The sequence below is a fragment of the Peromyscus eremicus genome, chromosome 2 (assembly GCF_949786415.1).
Source record: "Peromyscus eremicus chromosome 2, PerEre_H2_v1, whole genome shotgun sequence".
Lineage (NCBI taxonomy): Eukaryota > Metazoa > Chordata > Mammalia > Rodentia > Cricetidae > Peromyscus > Peromyscus eremicus.
Window position 1 is genome coordinate 40,073,193 of NC_081417.1, and position 23,110 is coordinate 40,096,302.

The 23,110-nt window shown below is 42.7% G+C and overlaps 1 protein-coding gene across 2 annotated transcripts in view; it reads left to right on the top strand.

Annotated features, from left to right (window-relative positions):
- Positions 1-23,110, top strand: part of Pde7a (phosphodiesterase 7A) — an 88,597-nt gene that overhangs the window by 43,736 nt on the left and 21,751 nt on the right. The window contains exons 1-3 of one of the 2 annotated variants that reach the window (XM_059254040.1): positions 2,562-2,667; positions 8,743-8,803; positions 11,713-11,796. In XM_059254040.1, the coding sequence (XP_059110023.1) occupies positions 2,608-2,667; positions 8,743-8,803; positions 11,713-11,796 (205 nt within the window). In that variant the 5' untranslated portion in view covers positions 2,562-2,607. Of the gene's footprint in view, positions 1-2,561; positions 2,668-8,742; positions 8,804-11,712; positions 11,797-23,110 lie in introns of those variants that run through there. The other variant, XM_059254039.1, reaches the window with a different exon arrangement.

The following is a 23,110-nucleotide window of genomic DNA, read 5'->3' on the forward strand; positions in this document are numbered from 1 at the left end:
TCTTTCCACATGACTAGCATGCTGTGAACTGCTCTTAGGGATGTTGGAATTGAGATCCAGATTCAAGTTGGAGCCAGAGTGGTAAGGGCGTAGCACTGATAACACACTATGAATTGGTTTTTGCTATGCTGGGATAAAACCCATGTGCACGCCAGAAAGGCACGACCTCCAACCTACACGCCCCACACTCAGGGCTTTGTTGTTTTATGTAAAATCTCATGTCATTTTAGGCTTCTGTTTTAGCCTCCTGAGAACTGGAATGACAGGTGTGTGCCGCCACCACATATGGCTAGCTCTTGTCTGGGAGGTGGGGGAAGGGAATAAGGCATAAGGCAGCTCTCATGCCCAAGCCCAGTAGAGTTTTGAGATGGTAAAAATAATCCCAACAGAAATTCATTTAAACAAGAGAATTTGGGGCTTACTTTCCTTATTGTTCCTTTTTTTTTTTTTTTTTTTTTTACAGTGTTTCTGAATCTCTTCCCCTTTCAGCCCTTCTCTTTTAGTCTGAAAGAAAATGCAAGTTCATGTGTTCACCGTAAACAAAGACACATTAAATAAACGTGCTTAAATAGTGTATAAAAGTAGTAATTTTATATTTGGCTTCTTAAAATGAGCCATGTTAGCAGCTGATCGGCAAGTTTGAAGGTGATAAGGGACACATTCCTAGGCACTTAGAGATGGGCTGATTTGAAGTTTAGAGTCCAGCTAGGTGGCAGAGAATGACCCCACACTCTTACTAGCCACTGGCTCCATGTGGTCTCTTGTAGAAGAGTAGAGTACTAAGCCAGACACGCTCTGCCCTGTGCCTCTGCCTCCCAGATGGGAGTCCTTTGATTTTGATCATTGGAGTCTTACTGGAGCAGAGCATCAGAGACAAATTATTATCCTTGCACAATTCAAGATAAGAACTTGCATGTTACGTCTTGTTATTGTGTCTTCTGTAGTACACAGTTTGTGGTTCTGTGTTAAGAATAATTTCAATTTAGGAAAATCATAATTTAGACATGTGCATTGATGCTTATTTCACTTTTGATAGGTATAGAATTAAGTTCTTTTAAATACTTTGGGACTAGTGAGATGACTCCGTGGGTGGAGTCAATTTCGTGCAAGCCTAAGTGACCTGAGTTCAATCTGATCCTGTAAGTTAGAAGAGAACTGTTACCTGAGTGTTACTCTGACACACACACACACACACACACACACACACACACACGCACGCACGCACGCACGCACGCACACACACAGATTTTTTTAAGCCAAATAAGCCGCTTATACTGAAAATTGGATAACAAAAAAATACGTTATTATTTGGTTCTTTCAAATATGTTAATGTCATCATTTGTAAGGTGGGGATAAGTGGATGATATTGTCTCCTTGTGAACCGAAGTCTATGGCACAATCTTTCATCTCCTCGGTGTTTATTTTTGTCCATCCAGCTGTCGTCTGTTCTCTCTGGAGCCTCTGCAGTGATGTCCTAACTGCCCAGCCAGCCCTACCTCTCTGAGTTACACTGGCCAAAGTGGTGTTAGAATCAAACTGTGTTGAACTTTTTTGGTCCAGGGCCTGCAGACGGCTCTGCAGGTCTGGCCTGTGCTCCCCCCTGCAGCAGTAGAGGCCCACCTCTCTGCAGTAGAGACTCAGGCTTTTCTCTGTCTCGAGCAATTCCGTGTTTGTTTGCAGCCATTTGGTTAGCACAGACCCTGTAGCTGTCGAAAGGTCAGGAGCCATGCTTGCAATCGATCACTCAGATTTCCACATCCTTGTCATTAGCAGGGAGCCTGGTACATAATGGAAGATTAATAAATGTTTGCTGAATGCATGAGAGTTTCATGAGAGGCTTTTCATCAGAAATAACCTGCAACCTGCTGGATGCTCTGGGAGGTTGTGAAGATGGATCGAGAGAGGCAAACTTTGTTCCTGGACAGCTCACTTGCAGTCACAAGAGCAAGACATGCACCCTGAATATTACACGAACTAGGTTGCCCGAGAGTTTGAGAACAAACACCTTTTATTATTTGAAAATACACTGACCTTGTCAGTAAATCCAAAAGGAGTGAAGTGTGATGTTAAGTAGCTCAGACCTCATTTACAACAGCCACTCTTGTCGTAAAGCAATCCCAGCTTGAAAGAAATAAAAGATTGAAGAAATTCAATACTCCGAGGTAAAGTAAAAAAATGCACTAATATTTTCAAATGTATTATGCTTGCAAAACTGGCCTGCATAAAAAGAATGAGGAAAGTTTTAACCTTGCCAAGTATTTTTGAAAATTGTTTCAAAATACTCTGTAGAATGGTTATAGACATGTTTGGGCTAGCCTGAGACCTTTTGTGAGATTGTTATACTAGCTAGGTTTTCCCTGTCTTCCAGCGTTATTTCCTGTGCCCTATCCCAACTGTGGGGTTGTGGCGTTAAGCATTCGCTGGGCAGAAAGGCTGGCCAGGCAGTGCATTCTCAGAGGAGTCAGGTGACCACTGTCCGAAGGCAGTCAGTGTCCCCTCGCTCCTGCCTCGGGACAGCTGTTACTCATCAGACTCCTGAAGAAGTCCTCCTTGCCATTGCTCACTGGTTGCGGGGAGAGAGTATGCGGTGGGCTTTTGGTTGATCCAATGGGAATCACATTGATCTGGTGTCTAGCTTTGGTTCTGATCAAGTGGATCACCTCTAAGGTAGGATGTCTTTGCTCTTAGGATTGTGGCATTAATCATTAATTTGCATATTTCATAGGTGTGTAATATCTCCTTTTTATGTCTTGATTTTAATCTTTCTGATTCCAAAGAGCTGTGAGTTCTGTCAGTGAAAAGGTTTAAAATTGCTCTTGGTGGGGTTTTGTTTTGTTTCTTTACCTCACTTCATTGCTCTTATGGGGTTTTTATGGTATCGTTCCTTAGAAGCAAAGTAGCCTGCCGAGTGCCCTGCCTTTAAAGAAGTTTGACTTTGAAGATTATAGAATTACATAAGCCAGATTTTGAGTACACATATTTTAAATATTTTCTTTTTGAGAGAAAGGATTGACTGATGTTTATATGTAAAGTATAATTATTGAGGATATTCTAAACAGTGGCAAGCTTTATAAACCAAAACCCACCCCGTCGTATGGTCTCTCTTAAGTCTTGGACCTTAGCTAAAATACATCCACAAAACTATAATTATGAACTGTTGTTTTGAAGGTGAATTCAGTTGAGAAATACTTGAGAAGAGTGAGTTAGCCAACTAGCCACCTGAGCCAGTCAAAGCTGGAGTTCAGACACTTCAGTTCACACTGAAATCATTGCCTACATTTTCGTAGAAACAGTTCCATCTTTCGTCTACTATGCAGCTTCTTTTCTTTCTGTATTAAGAAGGTGGCAAATATTAAGTTAGAATTCATAAGGCAGCCATTGTTTGCTAAGCAGCAGAAAGTGCCTGTAAAGTGAATGTCCTTTTTCGAGCAACATTGTAAGGCTGCTGTTTATTGTTCACCTTGAAGCACAGCATTCTAAGCGCGCTTGTCTTGTATTTGAAGTGGTGCTCTCTTGTCAGTGCATTTGATCAAAGATATTTCTTCAAGAAATCCGGTACACTCTAAAAACTCCTGGTGTTAGAAAACGTAAGGATTGTTTTATTTTGCTGACGGCTCTTTGCTCCTTTTTAAAGGTTTGGCTTGCCAAGTTGTGGGATGAAGGTCAAGTTCGTGTTAATAATGTATTCGTCATGCTGGAGATGGTTGCAGAGCCCTGCTTTTTCAATGACCACCAGAATTTAATTTTTTAAAAATGCTGACGCCTAGTTTTTTTAGAACAGATGCTGGTCAGAAGAGTAGAAAGATGAAGGTGGTGTTTGGTTAGGCAGTTAGACAAAAGCCTGCCTTCTTAGTGCGTGTTAAGAGACTTGCATTCTAAACACTTGTTTTGCTGTGTTGGGAAAAGTGATTCTGGAACTTTGGTCGTGTTTCATCTGTTGCGTACATGGTGTAATTTTCCAATGGTGTTCCCAGAAACTTCATTTAGAGCTATTGTATTTAAATCCATTAACTCAGTTTACCTGTCTGCAAAGTGGGGATAAAGGCTAGTGTACAGAATTCTTGTGTGGGTTAAATGGGATTTTATATGAAAACACCTAGAACATTATCTGTTGTTGCTTTCACCGTGCCTGTCTTTAAAAGTTATGTATTAACTAATATTGGGAACAACGTCTATACCTTTTGTCCTTTCCCTCTAAAAGAAGTCTTTATGGAGGAATGATTCACTCGGTTCCGGGGCACACGGGTGTCTCAGGCACTCTGAGAGGCCTTCCTCTTGGGAGGGAGCCTTTGCTTTACCGCGTCTCTGCTGCGGCTGTCGTTGCTGATTAGCTCAGCCTCGCCCATGGTTTGACCTATACTGGTCTGCTTTACAAGCTGTTCCCAGGATGGCTACATTAGAAGAGTCACGAGTGGAGGAAGCCTTGGGTATTTCCATTTGCTGGAGAGTGCAGTGGGGGGTGGGCGCAGCCCAGAGGCCCTCAGGACTGGTGTGGACACAGGACTTTGGTGAACTTTGCTCTACTGTTTTTACCGAAAATACAATTCTACCAGTATGGGCCTTTAAAACCTAAGCTCCTTAGGTAAGAAAAGTTAAGAAACATTTGTGAAGCCCGTGTCTTGGTGTATAAAGCAAGTTTTTGAAAGTGACACTCTTACATGGAATAAAATTTTACTCGAATTCATAGTGTATAGTATAACTCTTTTCCCAAAGTGAGTTACTTTAGATTACCTAGATTGCTCACAGCGAGAACTTGATGGTATTCATATTAAGTCTCATTTATGAGGAAGTTGATGTGTGATTTATATTCATTGGCGGGGCCATTCTTTTTTTCAAAATTTAGTTTCATTTGGATTTATTTAGTAGGTGCTGTATCTTGGGATTCAGGATAGCTCTTAGGCTAAGTATTTATAGACTAGCCTTAAGTAAGTACAAATTGAATATTTTATTTATTAAGCAATTGTCAATATACACTTAATTGAGATACACTAAATTTTACCCTTTTTGCCCAAATTAGTAGAGGCCCTGCCATTTTAATGTCTAGTGCTTCCATACATGCTTCCTAAATGTTTACCTTCCAGTATAATTAGTGTGCGTGGCTTTACCATCACCCAGCTTTAACATTGACGTTACCCAGTTTAACATGTGTTACTGCAGAGCTGACATGTGTCTTCAGCTGCTCCTTATGTGATGTAATCAGGGAGACTTTTGCCTTTAAAAAGTGGCTGTTTGGGTAGATATGTACCCTACGGTAAAAGCAGTAATGTCGACCACCCCTCGTAGAGAAGAGCACTTCAAATTTCATTTTAACTGACTCTTTCACCAAGTTGTTGTTGACACTACCAGATTGATGGGTATGGCTCTGTCAAGTTATTACATATTGATGTCTGTGGTTTCATTAATAGGTTTTAGCCATAGAAATATTATTGCCTCGTACGCTCTTTCCGGACTGGCTTACCATTAGCCTGCCAGTGAGGCCTGTAACCTAGTAAACTGAGCATTTGGAGATGACCGTAATCCCAGCTGAGTGTCGTCTTAACATCAGGTGATAGCTGGGGCTTTTTACTCTAGAATAACTAGCTTGCTGTGGAACAGCAGCTGTTTCAGACGCTGGTACGATGGGGTCAGGGATGTGTTCTGTATGCATTAGTTCATTGCTACTTGAGATCATATTTTCTTTGTAGGGTTTTTTTTTTTAGATGATTTCCACATTTTATTTTATTTACTTTGTGAAATGTAATAACTATACATGCTATAAAAATTTAAAAGCACAAAAGCTATGCATTAAAATGTTCCATTCTCCTTGGAGACAATGGATATTGATAGAATTTAATTTTGGTTGAAAGGTTTGTTCTACATTTCACGAACTTTTTTTTTTTAAGATTTATTTATTATGTACACAGAAGAGGGCGCCAGATCTCATTACAGATGGTTGTGAGCCACCATGTGGGTGCTGGGAATTGAACTCAGGACCTCTGGAAGAGCAGTCAGTGTTCTTAACCTCTGAGCCATCTCTCCAGCCCCCATGAACTTTTTAAGAAGATTAAGTCATACAAGGTTTTAGCCTTTGGTTTTTTTGTTTGTTTGTTTGTTTTTGTTTGTTGTTTTCCTAAAATGATAAGTTAGCATTAAGACTCTAACTTGGGGCAGAGGGGCTAGCCCAACTGGTCAAGTGCTGTGGTCAAGCCTCAGGACCCGCAGGGACTGGACTCAGTCACACAGGCGGGCAGATCCCGGGGCTCTGTCCAGTCAGTCTAGCCTACTTGGTGAGTTCTAGGCCAAGTGAGAGATTATTCCACAAAACAAGGTGGATGATGTCTGAGGTATAGGCTCTGGAGATTGACCTCTAGCCTTTACATCTTCACACACACACACACACACACACACACACACCAAAAAAAATATATAAACATAATATTTGGGGGAGTGGTTTTGCATACCAATTCTGTGTAATCACTTAAAGTAAACTTTTTATATTTTTTTTTAGCCAGTATTCTTACCTCCCTGGAGATGTGCAGATACATACATGTTAAGTGCCTATAAATCCTAGCCAAAGTTGTGTGGGATAGAAGGTCGTTAATCTGATGAGTAGAACTCCGATCACATGACTTCAGTGTACACTGTTGTTGATGAGGTTGAGCAGCTCTCCCTTCTTTCTTTTTAATACATACACCAAAAAAAAAAAAAAGTATTTGCCCCGCCCCCACCCCCGGTTGGCTCCTCAGGTCTTTGCAGTATCATATCACCATACAGTACCTCTTGGCACTGGCTCCAATTACTACTGCCTTTAAAGGAACTAATTGTATTGACTGCTTTAAAAAACAGCCAGGCAGTGGTGGCACACACCTTTAATCCCAGCATTTGGGAGGCAGAGGCAGGCAGATGTCTGTGAGTTCGAGGCCAGCCTGGTCTACACGGAAGTTCCAGGACAGCCAGGACTACATAGTGAGACCCTGTCTCAAACAGTTTTGTTTTAATGTACTGTGATCGTGTGTGTGTGTGTGTGTGTGTGTGTGTGTGTGTGTGTGTGTGTGTATGTGTATGTGTGTGTGCACTCACACGCCGCAGCATGCCTGTAGAGGTCAGAGAGCACCTTGCAGGAATCTCTCTCTTCCTGCTGTGTTAGTCTAGGGGATTGAACCCAGGCGGTCAGGATTGACAGCAAGCACCTTCGCCTACTGAGTCATCTCACCAGCTCCTTCTCCAGTTTTGGTGTGCCAGGTGCCAGTCTGACTGAATGTTGGGTTTTGGTCTGAATCTGGGTAGCCAGCCGTGCGTCAGGTGCTGGCTGGCACAGAACTTAGATGCTGATCAGAGGCTGGGTCAGTTTTGCTGTCCAGATTTGAAGTGTATTCATTTGTATCAGCTCTCTCAGTAACTGTTCATTTACTCCTCAGCTCCTAACTTTTATTTGCAACAAGTGCATTTGTTGACAAAGTGTTGTTATTATTTATTTACTAAGTGGTAGTTCCTATTTTAGAGGCCAGGATACTGTGGTAACTGATACAGATACGGTTCCAGCTTCTGTGGAATGTCTATTTTAATACAGAGCAAATAGGATAATACTAGCCAAATGCTACATGGAAGCTGAGCTACCCCTGCCTCCTGAGTGCTGGGATTGAAGGTGTGTGCCACCGTGCCCAGCTGTTTTGTTGTTACTGTTTTTATTTTTATTTATTTTTGTAAGCAGTCAATGGCATTTGTTGCTTTAAAGGCAGTAGCAAATGGAGCCAGTGCTGTGGGGTACTGCAGGAGAACATAGTTCTCAGACGGCTGCAGCTTTGGGAGTCAGGGATGTCTGAGATTGTTCCATCCAGACCATAAGAAACAGGAATGGAGAGATGGCTCAGAGGTTAAGAGCACTGCTTGCTCTTCCAGAGGTCCTGAGTTCAATTCCCAGCAACCACATGGTGGCTCACAACCATCTGTAGTGAGATCTGGCGCCCTCTTCTGGCCTGCAGGGATACATGCAGGCAGAACACTGTATATGTAATAAATGAATAAATCTTTTTTAAAAAAAAAAACAGGAATGGCAATGCCTCAGGCAGCAGGCAGGGGGCAGCATTGTGAAGGCCGCCTTGGGCACGGTGAGAGGAGGAAGGACCCTGTGGCTGCATCATAGTGGGGAGGGGTGTGCTAGGACAAGAACAGCCAGAGCAGATCCTGGAGGCCGTGGACCCGAGAACGTGGGCTCATCTCCAGTGTAGTGGGAGCCGTTGGAGGATTGTGAGTGGGACGTGAAATAGTCACTCTTCTAACATATGAAGACCTGGGGCTTGGAGATGCACCTGAACACCAGTAGATTGCCTTTACCCTCTCTCTCTTCCACTGGGTAACTCGTGGTTTTTTTGTTTTGTTTTGGGTTTTTTTTTGTTTTTTTGTTTTTTAAAGAAACAGCCTTCTGTAGAACTGGAGATAGAACTCAATGGTAGAGTGCTTTCTTAGCATGCCAGAGTCTCTGGGTTCTGTTCTCAGCCTCCCACACCTCCAAAAGAAATCAGCTTGTGCGTCACAAACCTTTTTCTCTTGTAGCCATTTGTCATGGTAGTTCTCAGCCATGTTGTACTATATTTTCCTTTCCTCCAGCTGGAGATTTCCAGAGCGGATTTTGTAGATTCAACCTTTTTTGCACAATGCTTTGCAAATAATATGTAATAAATAATAAATGCATGTTTACTAATTAAATTTTAGATCATATTTCATTATCATGTACTAAAATGTATGCTTTTTTTTTTTTCCCAGAGACGTGGAGCTATTTCCTATGACAGTTCTGATCAGACTGCGTTATATATTCGTATGCTAGGTAAGCACAATTTATATCAGTACCAGTTAATTTTGTAGTCACATTATTTGGGATGAGGTATCTTTCATTAAGTAGCCTTTTCATTACTTGTAACAGAAATTGAAGTCTAAGCCGGGCGTTGGTGGCGCACGCCTTTAATCCCAGCACTCGGGAGGCAGAGCCAGGCAGATCTCTGTGGGTTTGAGGCCAGCCTGGGCTACAGAGTGAGTTCCAGGACAGGCTCCAAAGCTACACAGAGAAACCCTGTCTCAAAAAACCAAAAAAAAAAAAAAGAAAGAAAGAAAGAAAGAAAGAAAGCATCTGAAAACTAGTACTGAATGTGATGAATAAATAGAGGCATTTTAGAGTTAAAAGACAATTTAGAAGTCTGGTTTAGTAGGACAATATTCTTAGCGTACAACTTTTAACTGTTTTAGAGCATTCTTCGTGGAAAATAGGTTTCTAGAGCTGCTAAATAAAGCAGTGCATGCCAGCATGGATGAAGACAAATCTGGGAAATTCCTATTAGGTAGTCTTCATTTTGTTCTGGGGGGGGCGGGGGGGGGGGGCGCTGGCTGGCTTACTGAGAGGACTTGGTGCTTAAGATTCTTATCTATTACCTCGTTTCACAAGTCATTGTAACCAGCTGCACATGTGTAGACATTTTTCCTTCCTGCCCTTGCCGGCGTTCCCTCTTCAGCCAGACACTTCCCTTGCGCTTTATTTCACACTATTAAACATGCACAGTTAGATCCCAGTAGGCATATTTGCTCATCTTTGAGAAGTTGCTCCTGGCTTTTCTCCTCGTGTTCAGAGCTCCGCCCCCAGCTCTGAGATGCCAGGGTGATCCCTTACAGTTTATCTGCGTCTGTTCTTTCCTTTGAGTCCTTCACGGACTCTGTACGCTTAAGCCCAAATGTATCCCGAAGTTCTGTTTTCGCTCTTACTCCTTCCTCTTTAGTTTAGTTCATATCTTTTGTGTTTTACCCACTTCCACTCTGTTCTACCTCTTCCCCTGTCTCTTAAAAATGATGTTTATGGCTCTTTTACCCTTGAAACAAATCCTTAGACGTATTTACTCTATTTCTATGGGTATATGATGGGTACTTCAGACTTTTAACAGGACTGGGAATATTTGTTTTCCACATTTGTGGTCTTATCATCTCAGTAGATATGACTCCATTCTCCCAAAAGACAGTCATTCTTGACTCCTGTTTTTTATATACTCTATGTCTAGTTCAATTGACTAGTCCTGCTTCAAATAATCAGCCTGGCCGCATCCTGATGGGGTTTCTGCCCGATCTAAACCATGGTATTGCCTTCCTTCTTGAACTTGGCCCTTAATTGGTCTTCCGGAACTGTGGTCTACACAACCAAGGTGAACCTTTTCCATCAGTAAAGTCATCTGAAGTCATGTTAACTGTGTGTTCAGAGGACTCTGAGGACTTCCAGCCTTAGAGCAACGCCAAAGCTGGTATGCTGGATACCAGTGTCCAGTGGGATCCAGCCTGATGCCTCTTTGAGCTCACTCTTCTCAAGTTCCCTCGCCCAGTGCTCCTGCCATGCTGGCCTTTTCCCTTGGCTGCAAACACGCCAAGTGTGCTCCTGGCCTAGGGTGGCTGCGAACACGCCAAGTGTGCTCCTGGCCTAGGGTGTTCACGCTTGCTCTTGCTTGTGCTTGGAAACCTCTTTCCACTAATAGCCTTCTGGCTCACTCGCCACAGGTCCCTGTTTAGACACCTCTTCAGTGACACTGTCCCGCCCCACCCCTCCATTCCCCATTCCTCTTAACTTACTTTATAGCCTCTCCCCCTCCCCCGTAGAAAGGAGTTATGTGTTTGTTTTATTTGTCTGTCTCCGAGAAGGTAAACTGTGCACTGGTATGTGCTGGGTCTGACATGTACTCGGCAAACTTTTGTCATAAAGAGGAGTCACTACATAAAAGAGGCCTTGGTAGATAAAGATGGAGTCACAGTTGATGAAGGGAGATCCTCAAGAAGTCAGAGTTTTAGGAGCACAGGAGGTTACAAGGCTCTCCTTGTTATGAACTTGCTCTCTGTGGCAGCATTAACAGGAAGGTGCTGCGTTTTGAGCCGTGGGTTTAAGTACTGCTTGTTGTCATTTGCACTAACTCGAGGCATGGAAATGCAGTTTGATCCACCAAAGCCCAATTTCTGCATCCACAGAATGGGAACTAAGGTTCTTCTTTAGGTTTGATTGCAGAATTTAACAATGCCTCTGATACAATGAGTGCCTGGTAATTGGTCATGAAATTATCTGAAAATCATGTGCATTTATGTAAGAACAGCATCAAACAGGTAAAAACAAAAGTTTAAGAACTTGCTAAAAACCTCGGGTGAGGAGAGAGGTTTCCAGTGCACAGAGGCCTTGCAGGCTGCTTGGGAGTAATCAAATTTCCTGTGTGCATACTCTCTGTGGGCAGTCCAGTGTGCCGGCCTCAGCAGAGCAGGTGTGGTGGTGGATGCCTGCTTCTTGCTATGGCTTTTGAAGTTTTGTTTTAGGATTTTCTTCTGTGAAACAGATTTTGTTTCCCACTGGCCTTTTATGGTGATTGGTTCAACCCCATCAGAGTTATGAAATGACCTTTAAAATATAGATAATTATTAAGGAATGAAATTTTTAGAAGTTTTCTAACCCAGCCTTACAACTCAATACTGAAATCTTATTTCCTCCTCCAAATAAGTCAGTTTTTAACCATTCATTCAGCTTATTTTGTTTGGATTATTTTTTAGCATACAGTCATGGGTTTCATTGTGACATTTTCAGTTGTATGTATGTTGCTGTACTAACCTGTTACCTTCCTCACTGGCCTCCTGTGACGGGGCCATACTGAGGAGTAGGATCCTACGTGGGCCTATTTGTACGAGGGAAACAGCTTTCTAAACTTACATTTGTTCCTGACTGTCCAGGAGATGTCCGCGTAAGAAGCCGTGCAGGATTTGAAGCAGAAAGAAGAGGTTCACACCCATATATTGACTTCCGTGTTTTTCACTGTACGTATTTCTCTCATGTTTTCAAAACTCGAGTTTCGGTCTTCATAGCATTTAATTTTCTCAAGGAGAAAGAATACAAGGAAGAAAAAAATGCTGTATTATATTCTGACTTTTTAAAAACATAAGCTCATAAATTATACTATATTTCTAGATAACGTTAAAAAATAGAGATAATGAGCCAGGCAGTGGTGGCGCACGCCTTTAATCCCAGCACTTGGGAGGCAGAGGCAGGCGGATCTCCGTGAGTTTGAGGCCAGCCTGGGCTACAGAGTGAGTTTCAGGAAAGGCACCAAAACTATACAGAGAAACCCTGTCTCAAAAAAAACAAAACAAAACAAAACAAAACAGAGAGAGAGAGAGAGAGAGAGAGAGAGAGAGAGAGAGAGAGAGAGAGAGAACTAGAAGAGAATAATAATTAGGACTTTGTTTTTGACTCAGGGTCTCATGTAGCTCAGGCTGGCCTCATGCTCACTGTGTTGCCCAAGATGACCTTGAACATCTATTTTTCTGCCTCTGCCTCCCTCCTGGGCCTTACATATAGGCGTGAGTTACTGTGCCTGGTCTCTGAGGTGCTGGAGATCAAACCTAAGGCTCCGTGCATGCCCAGCAAATGCTCCACCAATTGAACCTCACTTCCAGCTAAATTAGATTATAGGTGTTTCTGTTACTGTTTTTCTTCATTACTTGAGATGACATCAGCATTTTTATGCAAATAACATTTTGTAATAGTATTTTAGAAGTTGAATGAAGTGTCATCTTTTTGGTTTATTTAAAAATACTGATAGAATAGCATATTTTAAAAACATTTTGTGTGTGTCTTGATCTTAGTGGAGAGAAAGGGGAACAAGGGATAAAACTCTGAAACACTCAATGTGTTAAATCTAGTTTTGGACTGGTTCGGCTTTTGGTAATGTTTAGTAATATACATTAACACTCTAAAAAATGAAGCCAAACTTGACAGAATATAAAAAACAACCTAAATAATTCAGAATATAATGAGGTGGGGAGGTGAGCTTGGCATTGTGAGTCACCCACCCTTCCCCTGAAGGGTCATGTGCTGATTCTGAGAAAGGGGATAAGGTGCCCAGCGCTTCCTTCCACTGGACACTTACTGTTAGAAAAGCAGAAGCAGGGCTTTACAGCCTGCCACCTTTGCATGGGCTGAGGGAGCAGCTCATGTTTTACCTCGGTGCTTGAGTGAAACCCCGAAGCACTTCGTAAGGCTGGAAATGAATCCTGACTTTGAAATATCTCATGCACTGGTTATGTCAAGGTGGTTGCAGTCTGTACCAAGCATCCCAAGGACAGATGCTAGTGGCAGCGTGTTAGCAGCTTCTCAGTCTTTGCACACCCAGTGAGAGTGTACAGGGACACCGGGGCTGCCTTGAAGGATCACTTCTTCCTACAGTAACAAATGACTCAAAACTGCTGTCATAGAACAGCCACCTTTTCAAATGCAGATCAAGAAGTATTTTAAGCCTAAAGCAGTGTGGGAGCCCGTTTTCGGGTTCCTCATGCCTTTACCCAGCAGGTCCGCATAGAGGATGATTAGGACCACGGGCCTGAGTGCAGGTGTCTGAGATGGTCTGCACTTGGCTGTGCTGGGGGAGGAGGTCTTTTGCTCCACTGCTGGTGTCTCTATAAAAACCCTGGGGCAGAGACAGTCAGGGCTCCTTGGAATAGGTTCCAGGCCCTCTTGAGGCTATCCTGTATTTTCTATTTGTTTATCTCCACAATCTGAATACTTCTATCTAATATTTCCTGCTGCTTGCATTCAAGAAAACTCTGGGGAACTGTGGGGTGGGTGGGTAAACCCGCTACAAAGCAGAGAAACATTGAAGGAAAAGCATGCTTAGGTGGTTCCTAACACAACTGTGAAATCCAAAGTCAAAGAGAAAATAGCAAAAGTCGTAGAAGAGGCAAAACCTGTACCTGAAGAGGGGCAGTTACCAGTTTGCCAGGGAGGAGACCTCCACTTCCTGTCGTACTGTCCTTTCCAACTGGAGCAGCTGTGTGAGGTGCTCTTGCAGTCCTTGGGCTTCGGGGCATCCTGAGGCTGGGGTAGCAGAGCTGTTTACACGAGAGGCTGACGTCAGGAGCTGCGAGGTGGGGGCCTGCTGAGCAAAGGAACCAAGAAGCTAGAAGAGAAAGGAAAGACCTTAGCTGTGAAGTGCTACAAAAAATAAAGCCGAAGTAGAGGAAACAGAATACACTTAGATTTATTCTTAAGGCTAGCATAGTCTCGATACTGCCTACATGAATATGAAAGAATAGTTACAGCCGAATCATGCCTGTGTAAGATGAAGCGTTCCAAAGAGCATGTCAGGTTACATCTGTAGTGGATTGGAAGACTGAGAGATTTTTGCTTGGAACGTAAGATTGCTTTAAACATTGAAGAAAGTCAGTGTGATTGTTTACAGTCCTAAGAGTAGAGGAGAGAAGATACGGTGGTCAATATAAAGAATAAATTCTAGAGATCTACAAGGGAAAGTGTCTGTAGGACCGAGCTTCTCTGCTCCCTCCTCGAACTGGGCAGTGTGGCTAGTTCACAGAAAACAGCTTACTGTTGAGTTATTGCTGGCGCCTTTACTGAGGGCATTCTTGTTTGTTGGCGGTGTTAAAAGATTTTATTACTGACTGACATTCCAGTAAGAATGTTGCATTTGCTTTTAAAAAGACTTTTTCCTTTATAAAATGACTTTGCTTGGTTCCGTTTTTATGATCTGAAGTTTGATCAGCTTTCAGACTATCAGTCTTTTAAACTTTTGAGGAGTCTGCTATAAAATCCTCTGGTCCTAAGACTGTTGGAGACATCTGTCTCTGATGTATTGGTTTAGGGGTCTTCTCTCTCCTACACGCCCAGAGTTTCACTAAATTCAGTAAAAGAAGATCTGGGAAATAAGATTGCTATAAAGGATGCTGGAAGTTTCAAATAGGAGGGCAAATGGTAAATTTTGGTGGGGAAGGGATGGAATGGACTAGCAGGGAATTCTTACATCATTATGAAGCCAGGAAGAAATAAGACATAATCTAAAAATAAGAGAAGACTGACTAAATGTGCTGCTGCTGGTGGAGATAAGTTTATAGATTGCTACATATTCCTTTTCCGAGCTAAAGATTGCCAGATTGGATGATAAGTGAAATGTGTAACCCTTAGGTCTGCATGTATGCACTAAACTTGAACTGCCACGACCTTCAGGGGTAGCCAGCCCTGCTTCCTTGTAGAGTGTTTCTTCTCTTCATACAAGGTGGAAATATCTGGTTTATTTCTGTGGAGGCAAAGTTCTTTCTCTCTGCTCCTTATGAAGTGCCTGCCCTTCTGCCTAGACACCTGGGCTATAAGCTCATTCACTTCCTGGGATCTTGACTTGGTAAGGGCACCTGCACGTAGTTGACTTTGCAGGGTAGGTTTGAACGTTCAGGTAACCCAACCTTTTAAAAGACTATAATACGCCTTTTCTCTTACATGTATAATTTAAAATAATACTACTTTTACAATGACATAAAAACATGCATGCTGAAGTAAAATGTTATTTAAATTCTGGATGTAGGTGTATTATAGTCATTGCAGCGGGAATTTTCTGTCTGCAGCTCCACCTACCTTTCTGTGTACCTCTTTACTTCTGTCCCAGCTCTGTTCATTTCCCTGCTGCAAAGTCTTGGCTGTTTTTGCCCCTTTCTACTTAATAATTTAGCCCATTACTAAGTCCTGTGTGTGTTTGTGTTCTTAAGTTACAGTCGTGTTTGTCCCCTCTGGCCTCCTTGAGCCTTCAGTGATTCAGTTCATAGTTCTTCTGGTGGTTTTCTGTCTTCCCATTAGGGTTTCTGTCCCCCATGTCCCTGCTGAGCACGCAGGATCAGGTCTTCTCACCAGGGAGAAGGAAAGACACAGGGAAGAATCACTGGCAAACTGAAGACACACGGCGTGCTGGCAGAGCGTGGGAGCTGGACTAGTCTGGGCTTTTATATTCTCTGTGCTCTGCCTCCATCTGCTGATTGTGTTTCAGGTGCTGCAATTATTTTTAAGTTGTATATTACATGTTTTCCTCTGTGTTCAGTAAATTTCTTTACTAGATTTTCCTAGAAATGAGACATCCAGACATTGCAGCGTTGAGCTTTTCTTCTGTATGTGGCTCATTATAAACCCTGCTTGGGTTCACATTCTGAAGGTTAATTCTCCTGTCAGCCACTTTAAGCCAGATAGCTACCAGTTGGGGAACTGATTACAGGCTCCAAGGTTTTAAAGAAGGACCTCAATGTTAATCTTACGTAGACAGTACTTTTCTTTGCTGGGAGTTTTTGTGTCTTGGCTTTACCTCTTATTCTTACCATAACCCTTATTCTCGGAAGGCCTGTAAGTATACTTTCACAGCAGGATTTGCCATAGGCCTTCCTGCCCAGCATTTTTTTTTTTTTACTTTAAAGAGACCTTTTAGCTGGGTATGGTGGCTTCTGTCTATGATCCGAGCATTCAGGAAATGAAGACAAGAGGCCAGTGTGAGGCCAGCCTGGGCTACATAGCAAGGCCCTGTCTCATAAATAAATAAATAGATAGATAGATAGATAGATAGATAGATCGATCTATCTTCCGGGCCCTGTCTCATAAATAAATAAATAAATAAATAAATAAATAAATAAATAAACAAATAAACAAGCAAACAAATAAATAAATCTGTCTTCCAGGAAGGTGTAGGCTGGAAGGTTAAAAAAAAAAAAGGAGAAGCTGGGCGGTGGTGGCGCACGCCTTTAATCCCAGCACTCGGGAGGCAGAGCCAGGCGGATCTCTGTGAGTTCGAGGCCAGCCTGGGTTATACCAAGTGAGTCCCAGGAAAGGCGCAAAGCTACACAGAGAAACCCTGTCTCGAAAAACCAAAAAAAAAGGAGGAAGAGGAGGAGGAGGAGGAAAATCAATTAATGGCATATACCTATGATCCTAGCAATTGAGAGGTAGAGGCAGGAAGTTCAGAGGTTCAAGACCAGCTTCAGGTACATGCCAAAAGAGGATACACTGGGCTGTATGAGACCTTGTCTTATCTCCCTTTATCCCCAGTGAAGGAAAGAAAATCATTTGAGCACAGGAGCTTATTAGCTACAATAAATGATCAGCCTTACTAAACAGAGTCCTTTCTGACTTAGAAAGTTCAACCAACAATGAACTAAGACACTGGTGGAAATTACAGTTGTTTCAGACTCAGGACAGTGATAATATGTATTAAGAATTCCCAACATCTTTCCTATCAGATGTCACCACTAGAACTAGAAAGACACACAGAGGGATAATCAGATATAAATGTGTAAGTTCATGCAAAGGAATTCACATTTGCCTGGTTTGTGATACTAATGCTCTAAATGATGGTGTTACTGAATCATTTAGAGAGAAAAAAAATGTGATATAATGAAATTAGTCCTTTATATAAAGTCATAGGCTTATATTCAGATCATGTTTTTCTTAATTAAGTTACATTAAACCAGTCCTGCAGTTATTTATAAAGAACTGGGAGAATTTAAATTTGGAGATATTTTGAAATTTTTTTTTTTATTCATGGCCACAGAGCAGAGTGATTTCCATGGTGAGGTCCTCTGCCAAGACATGCTTCCCAAAGATCTGGAGTCTGCAAGTAGGACCAGTCTGGCCCCTTCCTGTGTGAAGCTGCTTTCCTGACTGAAGTCTGTTTTTTTAGGTTGGTCTTTTTTAGATAGAAATGTCAGAGACGCTTTCATTCTTGATGAGTCTCACCCTACATTTGAACTTCTAGGAATGTCTTCATGTCAAGATTTAAAAAGTCCCCCAGGTACTTTTCACCCAAGAGGTTTTCTGAAGCAGTCTTTGTATTTTATGAACTTTATCTTTTGTCTTGTCTGTTGTAGCTCAGAGATATCTATTATGTGTATTTGCACAAGCTTAAGAGAAGGCGTCTTTCTTTCCTAAGTGAGTCATTGTTGGTATTGGAAGAGAATTCAGGGAGGAGACAGCGGGGCCGGGTTGGTGCTGGGCTGACTGTGGCCTGGAGCTTGTGGGTCTTCAACATGTCCTCCTGCCTTGTCCTCAGGATCCTGTCCTCAGTTGTGACAGCTTCCCCTCTCTATGTGTTTTCAGGCTCCTGCTTAAAAAAACAAAACAAACAAACAAACAAACCCAGAGAGATAACCCAGAGGAAAGCTCATGTCTGTTTCCTTCTTTTGAGTTCAGTAGGCTGAAGCAAAAGTCCCAAGTAGCCTGCAGAAATTCTCTTTTCCCGTGTTCTATTGGCCATAGATAGCTGGTCTCCTAAATTAACTAGACATGATAATATAACTGGATTCTATGTTGATATGTGTTTCTGTGTCAAAGACACGTCTCAGTACTGTACTCTCCCTGTAAGCCTGAGTTTAGATCCTTAGCACCCTCATAAAGAGCAGGGTGTGGGAGAGCAAGTCTCGGGTCCCAGGACTAAGGAAGCGGAGACAGGAGGGCCCTGGAGCATGCTGGTGGATGTTTGAGTAAATGGTGATCTCTAGCTTCAGCAAGAGACCCCATCTCAAGTATAAAGTTGGAAGCTAGGACTATAATGTAATGGTAGTGTGGGCCTCACATGTATGAGGCCCTATGTTCAACACCATCACTACCAGAAATAAAACAGGAAAAGTGGAGAGCCATTGAGAATGGCATTTGACCTCAACCTCTGGTACAGGCACACACACACACACACACACACACACACACACACATACACACACACACACACACACACACACACACACACACACACCATGGGGGCGAGTAAGGAGGGAGAGGCATGTATACACACGCACACCAGGTAACCCTTTGTTTGCTTGAAACTCAGCCATCTTTCCTTCATCCTTAAGAGTTACAGGTGAGGATGTAGTTTGTTGGTAGAACTATTGCTAGCATGTGCAAGGCCCTCGTTTTGTCCCCCAGTACCTCAGATAACACCATTACAGTCCTGTTCTACTTAGGTTCTGGAATGCTTGTTAAATCATAATGGAAGTCGTCAACTTGACTGTTCTCTCCTTGGGATTTGCCAAAGCCCATTGACGTCACCAGACAGGGGATGTGGTTTCTGCAACGTCTGGAAGATGTAACACATGGAATGCTGCTTCTTTACTATTTTTCATGTCTACACAAATGCAGTTATTTCCGTTTTTTTCCCCTGGCCTCCCAGTACCACTTGAGCCGATGTAAATGTGTTTTACCCATTGTCTCCGCCTATTCATTATCCTTCAGTGCTGCTCTCCACCAGTGCGTACTAGGGCAGCAGGGGAGCCAGAGTGTTTGCTTTCCTCAAGCTCTTAGCTTTAGGCTTTCCCTTCATGTATTTACTTATCCCTCCTCTCCAGGAGCTCCAGTTCATGCTAGATACTGAGATATTTTTATTGCACTGAATTGACTGGAGCTATGTGTCTTCTAACAATTAGAGTTACAGGGTCTTATTTACAGTTCCCCACAGATAATCTTTATTTGCTTCCCCCAAGTTCAGGCTATGTGCTGCTTTTCGTTTGAGTTAAGCCTTTTACATTGTCTTTATTATGACTGTCTATTGAAACATACAAAACCCTTTGCCATAGTTCCTCAGGTATATTGGCTTTGGGTTGTGTCCTGTCATTGTAACAAGGCTGTATTAGGCTTAGATTGTTTGCTCCATGCTTACACGATAGGAACAACATCTGGGTCTGTGTGTGCCCTGAGCTTTCCAGTGCGGAGCAGGCTGCTTAACTCGGCTTCCCTGTGAGCAGCTGTACCAGGGCGGCTACCGCCGTGTTCAGCAGCTGCTGTACTTTCGGCCCCGTAAGCATTGACGTATGATTGGTACTTTCCTCCCCTGTCTGTCTGTCCTTGCTTTCCCCTTCACGTTCCCACTGTCCGTCACCACCTTCCTATTCACAGACTAGTTTGTTTTGATTGGTTGGTCTGCTGAGGTGTCTCTCTGTCTTCTCTAATTTAGTTTCTTACTCAAACGTGAACATCCAGCCTGCACCTGTACATGTGCCATTATAGACCAGGGCCGTACTTTGTCTAAAGTGTCGGTTAAGTTAGTTGACTCCCGCATATTTATCTTGAAATCACACCTGCTCCCTTCCATGACAGCATTTCTTCCACTCCCAGAGCTGTCACTTAAAACAAGGCTGGCAAGATTGGTACAGTGGTAAAGGTACTTGTCATCAGGTCTGAGTTCAATACCCAGGACCCACATGGTGGAAGGAGAGAACTAACTTGCTGCAAGCATAACACATGGTAGTGCATGTGCGCGCCTGTGTGTGCATGCATGTGTGCACGTGTGCACTCGTACACACACACACACACACACACACACACACACACGCACACGAACTCCATCCTTTTTTCCTGACAGTGACCCGAGTTCCTACTCCTGTTAGTAGTAGTCCCTTACCAGCTGGTTCTTGTGGAGATGAGCACAGCCATGTTGATGCACTAGGAAATGTCACTCTGGTCTCCAGAACGTTCTAGACACCTGCATTTAAGAAGCGTTGGTTTTCATCACTTTGTCCCAGACTTGGAAGAAATGAGTATTCCAGGTGTCTCTGATGACTTCATCGCATAAATTAGGGGGGCCAATACGGATTGGACCTTCATCTTACTCCATTCCTGTGGTGTTTGCTCTTCTGTACTCGGCAGGACTGGAGAAATTGAAATCCACCCTGATGTGCTTTTGCAGCTGCTCTTTGAAGGAAGTGTGCACTAAACCTGTTTCCTTCCCCTTCTCTCCCAGCTCATTAACAGGGAATTAAGAACCTCACGTGAACATAGCTAAGTTCAAGGCCTGAGCATTAAATAACGTATGTTCCAGCCTGAGAAATGAAGATACCTAATCCATAGCAAGAACAGTCTTGTCTCAAAGAGTTCTGTATCTCTTATTTAATTATTAAATCATCAGAATGAGCATTAATTCTGTGAACCTGGGTTATAAGAGTTGCTTGAGGGGAAAATGCTGGTGATACATTTCATTCTTACTGGAGTTGATCTAATTTGAGATTGTGAGTGGCTCACTTTTTATTCATAGTAAAGCTTGAACTACATGTTCATTTTAAAGTCCTGAGACTATTTTGAAATCTTGTGAATGTACAGTTAGTTCTGAAGTACTTACGTAGACAGTAGTTTTCAGTATTAAGTGTGTAACCATGAAAAAGAAATCTGGTCTGGGTTTAAAGTGTTATCTTTATAATTATCATTTGAATATAAATATAATTTATCCTTTGTAGTTTTTGAGTGCTTGCTTCTTTCCAGAACTATGCAGAGACATTCTGCATGTTCTCTCATTTGGACTCTACCACAGTCCTCAGGCCTGTTTCCTGATAGAGAACAGAGGACATCCAGAGACTATCAGTAACCTGCTTCCTGTCACAAAGCTCGTGACAGAGCAGGACTGAGACCCGGATGAGTCTTTGTTCTAAGCCCATCTTTTCCCATTCTGGGGTCCCGTCTCCATTCTCAGCACAGGTAGCTGAAGACGATTGCTCAGAGCAGCCTAGAATAGCGTTTCCCACCTGGTCATACCTGCTAAGTCTAAAAATTCTTCTTTAAAACCTTGTCCCACAGAGGTAGGAGAAATGCAGTTACTTTTTTTTTTTTTTTTAATAATTGACTTTTAGATGTGGCTTTTCCGTAACTTTTTTTTTTTTTGAGGGAAACTAAGGGAAGGGAAGAAAAAATTAGAATGTATTTGGAATTTTTTATTCAGTCCTTGTTCAACATAGTGTTAGACTAGAGCTAAAACCTTAAAGCACTTATTAGTTATAAAGATGAACTGAGCAGTAATTTCCTATGTGTCCGATTTGTGTACAGAGCCAGTGGTTACAGGGCGCCCCCTTGTGGATTACTGGAGCAGTGGTCCGTTTCAAGAGCCTTTGTGAAGGGCCTTTCTAATCTAACAGCTATGCCCTATAGTTGTGGTTTGTAGAAGGGGTGTAGTAGAGAGGTATCTGCAGGAGAATCAGGCGCTCATGGAAGCCCATCTCCAGCCCTTTTCTCTTCCTGTCCTGGGGCTTGTATTTCCTCTGTACTTTATAATGTGATGAGGAGGAAAACCCAGCATGTTTTAAAAATCACCTACTGTTCTCCACTTTATTTTTTGGTCCAAAAGAGTAAAGAAAGGACACCTAGACACAGTGCCCATGCTCATTAGCTTTGGCGGTGCTGCATGGTCTGGCATGGGGCGGTAGTGCTTTTCAAGGCACTCTGATAATAACGTGAACTTCCTATGCCATTGGCTTTCTAAGCCACAGTGTAGCTAACCGTGATAACCAGAACAAACCTTGGAAGCAAGTAATCCAAGCTTGATGACGGCTGAGCTTTAATAAGATAAGTTTAATCTGTTGTCTGTTGTGCTACGAAACAATGACTCACCTCGTGTTACAGAATGAGCTCATCTGAGTATTGATAATAGGCTTGGATTTTTGTGTAATTTGGCCAGAGGGTGAGTTTTTTAGTAATTATCCAAATGAAGGGTACTGGATTCTTTCCCATTCCCGAATGCCGCCTCTTTGATATATTCCTAGAAGCTGTTATTCATTCAACCCGAAGTCTCCCTCTACAGTGGCTTCAGGTTTAACAAGGTTGAAAGAAAAGCTGAGCACAGTCATCCCAACTTAACCCTTATGGGTCCCCCAGAAGATGTCTCTGTTGGAGTTTTCAGTGTAAGGACTTCACCTCTAGTTACTATAGAGCAGGGGGCAGAGGGTGGTCAAACATTAAGAAAATACATATTCTCAGCAGTGTCACAGTGGTGAGTGTTTTATTATTGATTTATAGTTCCAAAACTCTTTATCAGATTGTGTTTTGGAAGCTCCCCCAGGACAGTTCTAGAAACGTCTTTATCTCACTTACAGAAATCTCACTCTCTAGCGGGATCTGTGTGTTAGACACTAGTGACAGAAGCTTTTTCACTTGCCTTGCCTCTGAGGATTTACTGTGAGGGAGTCAGGCTGTGCAGAGGGATTTCCACAGAACCTGTCATTACAGGATTCTTTATGAAAAACGTAGAAATTGGAAAAAGTTCAGTAGCCGCTACCTTCATGCACATGTATAATCTCTCTCCTACACAGTAACAAAAATCTGTAGTCTGCCTGTTCTCCTGCAGCAGAGGGGAACAGATACAGAGCCCCACAGCCAGACATCATGCAGAGAGTGAGAGACCTTGGAACACACAGCTCTAAATGGGGTGTCTCCATCAAATCCCTCTCCTCAGAGCTAGGGAACCCTAAGGAAGGGGAAGCGGAAAGTGTAAGAGGCAGAGGGGCTGGAGGACACCAGGACACCAAGGCCCTCCACATTGACATGAGCAAAGCTCGTATGACC